The sequence below is a fragment of the Rhagoletis zephyria genome, unplaced genomic scaffold (assembly GCF_001687245.7).
Source record: "Rhagoletis zephyria isolate East Lansing unplaced genomic scaffold, Rhagoletis_zephyria_1.1 Rzeph_scaffold_16244, whole genome shotgun sequence".
NCBI lineage: Eukaryota > Metazoa > Arthropoda > Insecta > Diptera > Tephritidae > Rhagoletis > Rhagoletis zephyria.
Window position 1 is genome coordinate 7374 of NW_016173309.1, and position 4721 is coordinate 12094.

Consider the following 4721-nt stretch of genomic DNA (forward strand, 5'->3'; position numbering starts at 1 on the left):
CACGAAAATCTGATAGATTTTGATAGTTATCAAAAACTATCAATACGCGAATAAACCTAAAATAAAACTTAATAACAATTCTTATCTATGAGCGAAAAAATAAAAATCATAAAATAAATAAAATAATAAATAAATAAAAAAATCATAAAATAATCAATATTTTTGATCAAATAACGTACCTGGTAAAAAAAATCTCCTAAAAAAACAAAAATTTGGTGAAAAATATGGTATCGAACCTTTTANCTTAATAACAATTCTTATCTATGAGCGAAAAAATAAAAATCATAAAATAATCATTATTTTTGATCAAATAACGTACCTGGTAAAAAAAATCTCCTAAAAAAACAAAAATTTGGTGAAAAATATGGTATCGAACCTTTTAAGCATTAATCCCCGATTCTTAAATCCCTAGTTAACGTTCACAACTAGTATATATATATATATATAGTCACACTTCTGATCCAAACGATCGGAGATTTCTAACCAAATAATGTAGTAATANATAATCATTATTTTTGATCAAATAACGTACCTGGTAAAAAAAATCTCCTAAAAAAACAAAAATTTGGTGAAAAATATGGTATCGAACCTTTTAAGCATTAATCCCCGATTCTTAAATCCCTAGTTAACGTTCACAACTAGTACCTTAAAAATATAGTCACATTTCTGATCCAAACGATCGGAGATTTCTAACCAAATAATGTAGTAATGTTAAATTATATCCTTGTTCGTATGCGCATATTAATAAAACTGCAATTATTTTTATGTATTCATTTATTTTATTTTTATAGTATGCAAATGTTCAATTTTGGTTTATCATTTATTAAATATTTCACATTACATAGTTTATTACTTGAATTTACATGAATTTTATAATCTTACAACTTCTTGGTAAAGCCTTTTTTGGCGCTCTTTAACTCTGTGAATTCTCATTTCATTTAATTTTTGCNTATAATCTTACAACTTCTTGGTAAAGCCTTTTTTGGCGCTCTTTAACTCTTTGTGAATTCTCATTTCATTTAATTTTTGCAATGTCTTTTTATTTCGCTTTTGGGGTTTTTGTGTTAGGTTTTCTTTTGGCCAAATGTATATGTACTTATATTAACTATTCCATTTTTCTTTGAATCTATTATATTTTAATTAAAAATTTATCACGCAACTAATGCTAAAATACAACAGCAACGCATCTAAAACTAATTTTTGTTTGTTTATTCAATTTCTAATTATTTTTTTATTTATTATACGCCACCGCTTCTCTACACTACTTTTTATTCAACCTTTTCCATTTTCTTAGTACTCGAAAATACATTTCATGTTAACATGAAAATAAATGCACACAAAACACACTCATATTCTTACATGTGTAGTAGGTTTAATGTTAAATAAATTGGGGTTGCACACGATGTGCTCTTCCTAGTTTTTTGTACATGCATACATACAAATTATTTAGGACTAGTTTATTATGTTTTCGTAGTTTCTTCAATAAACACACTTTGTATAATTTAAAGTAAGGTAGCATTCACAATTTAAATAAAAATATTAACTAAATCATCTTAGTTTCCATTTAACCATTCGCGCAGATGATGGTCCATTTTTTTATTTAATATACCATTGCGATGATTGCTNCAGTACCGGCACCCCAGAGAAACGCTTCCATCCGCACTTTACTCATTATCATCCAAAGATTTGGTAGTTTCTTTGCATATGGCTCCTCCGGACAGATAATACTAAACAGAAACACAAATTGATATAGCGTGGCTTTTTAATTTACAAAATTTTGCGGACTCACTCATCTGGATATGGCGGCCTTGGAAAATTTAACGAATTGCATTCGTATGCAGCAAGTGTTACGCTGGCTATATGTGGTCCCAGATACAACAAAAATGTGTGCAATCCGGTACCCAATCCTACTGAAGAGAGAACACCTAAGCCAGTCCAGTATATGATGAACCATGTATTGCGTCGTATAACGTCCAACACTATCTGGTGTGGGCCAGGCAGGTAACAAATAAAGCTGAGGATCATACCTAAAACTAAGATTGCAGCGAGTAGACCACGTTGTTGAAGTAACCTATAAGGTAAGAATTTACTTAAAATATTAACAAATTTTGAAAACCACAAAACGTACCGCTTGCCATTCGTTTGCACTAGCGTGGCCAACTCCAAGCCACAATATCTCACCGTTTGTACGGGTCGACGCCACAACACAATCCCTTCTCGTTCGGAGCGCTCCTTTTCTTTTTGCAACTTGGATTGTGATTTCTTGCGTATAAGTGACGGAGCAGAGGTGGATGTTGTGATGCTGCCACCAAAAGGCGAAGCGCCGCTACTCGTCCAAGGAGTGCCGCCATTAGACTTTCTGTGCGCAGTAATTGCGTTGCCCGAAGCATTCGGCTTTTGTTTTACACTGTCAGCATTTTGTTGTTGATTTTGCTGCTGCTGCTGCTGTTTGCGATTTCGGCTAGTTGGCGTATCCTTCTTCGAATGTTGTGACATTTAAGATTCGAATATTTCACAGAGGCAGGTGGATCGAAAATGTTGAAAAGTAGTGTTAAGTGTTTAGTTAAGTGATAACACAAAAAAGCGTTGTGAGCAGTAGACAGTAGAGTACTGATGCAGAAAGAATAGTGAGACAGGAAGGGAAAGCAAGCAGCGCTGGAAAAAAAACAGAAAATTCAGATACAAATTAAGATATGTATGTATTTATTTAGTTTGAGCAAATTTAACTAATGTACAGACGAGCATCTTATCTGATTAATAGTCATAATCTTATGCACGTATGAATTACTATCTAAAAACAAACATATGGACAAGAACGTGAATATTTTTTTTGTAGGGGGAAAGATATTTTGTCTAATATGTGATAGATAAACCAATAGTTTCACTACGAGGGATGTACTTTGAACTTTTACTATATTTAAAACGCACTGCCTAGCACCAACGTTGGAAATAACAAAAATCGGGTAGCAATAACAACAAAAGCCAATCATTTAATAAACGACAAAAATATTTTTTATTGACCATAAATTAAAAGGGCGACGGTTGTTGAACTACGGCCAGAACAAATTGCAACAAAATACTGTAAGTGATATCGTAATTCAAGAGCTTCTTATTAAATACATTGAGTACATCACCCGCTGCCGACATATGGATTTCCGTATATACATACATACATATCAGCATTTGGAGATAAAACTAATGACCAATGAATATAAAACTAAGTTTGCTCAACATCAAGAGGTAAAATGATTCATGCGAAGCGAAAAATCAGAATAGCGTGTATCAGACATCCTAGCATTTGTAGCCGTTTTAGCACCACTAGTACTTGCCGGGGTAAAATCAGCCGGAAAATGAGCTTTGAACAGCACCAACGTCAAAGAACTTATTTATGTCCCTACCCTGCGCGTATTTAATTTAAATATATGCCTTGCTTTGCTGGTACATTTTTTGCTACATTGGCTAAAAATTGGTGCTTCAATAAGACAAATGAGGTGCCCTACATGTTGATTGAACTAAATAGTTCACACTAACAAGAGTGACTATGCAAGGCGACAAACCATCGTGTGTGCATGTGACACAATGGTTTGCATATAATGCTTTTTTATTAAGTTTTTTAATAGTAAGCCTAATATATGAATATCGCTCAATATAACATAAAATAATATTTAGTGGCAAAGAGAGGAGAACTAAATAAACAATACAATTGTAAAAGAGATCATCATGCAATACCGGCGCACCAATGAGACGAAACCACATACTATGTATACGTCGAGTGAAGCGAAGCAGCAATACATACTATAAATTGTCAAAACCAAAACGGCCTCGAAATTAACGAACAGCGGCTAACAAATGAGAGGCACTTTTGGGCCGTTAGCACATGTAAGACATGCTACGAATGTATCAAGGCTCATCTATACATGGATGCGCGTTGGAATGTATGTACAAAGACAGAAAATTTGGCGGACGCTCGAAAAATATTTTGCCAATGCCAATTTTAACACGATTTCCTAAGATGTAAACTAATGGCATCCTCACAATCAGCATGCCACACCTTCATAGCAAGATGTATGTATGTATGTATATATTTAAAATTACACCTCTTCCGTTCTACACGATCCGCCCTCGATAATCATTTAGTAAAATGTCTAGCTACGTGCATGCATACATAGGTATCATATCATAGGTACATATAAAACTGCATACATTGCAGCTTGTCGAGCAAGCGTCACCAACAGCAACGTGGTAACAATTTACAATGTTTACTTGCACTTGCTTGCAGATACAGAAAACACGACTTGCAAGAGCTCTTCAGAAAAAGAATGGTGAGCCATACTTAGCGTGACTACGCCAAAGATTATCCTTGGCGGCTTAACAACGGTCTACTTGACTCACCGTAGCTTGCTTTAGTGCATTTTATTACTGCACGAAGGGAGGAAATACACATACCTAAATATAACTTTGTACATATCAGATATAGTTTACGGGTGATCCAACAACTCCGGCATTTGTAAGGTTACAAAACCCAGGGAAAATCAATTTTTCACCCTCGTCGCGCCTGTTTTTAATTCACGATACTTCTCCAATTTAACACGTAATCGAAATCGGTAAAAACTAGTAACCACAAAATATTTAACAACATATATATGCAGATTAATAGTTTTAGGCCACAAACAAACACCCTAATATGTATTTATATTTAAATACAGGAAAACGCTTTCGTG

The 4721-nt window shown here is 34.0% G+C and overlaps 1 protein-coding gene across 1 annotated transcript; it reads right to left on the reverse strand.

Annotated features, from left to right (window-relative positions):
- Positions 1-1609: 1609 nt before the first annotated feature.
- Positions 1610-3384, reverse strand: LOC108379369 (vacuole membrane protein 1-like; the record flags this gene model as incomplete). Its single annotated transcript, XM_017635713.1, has 3 exons — positions 2129-3384; positions 1790-2071; positions 1610-1727 (listed from the first exon to the last, which is right to left on the reverse strand). Coding segments are annotated over exons 1-3 (768 nt in total), but the record flags the coding sequence as incomplete, so codon positions are not given.
- Positions 3385-4721: the final 1337 nt, after the last annotated feature.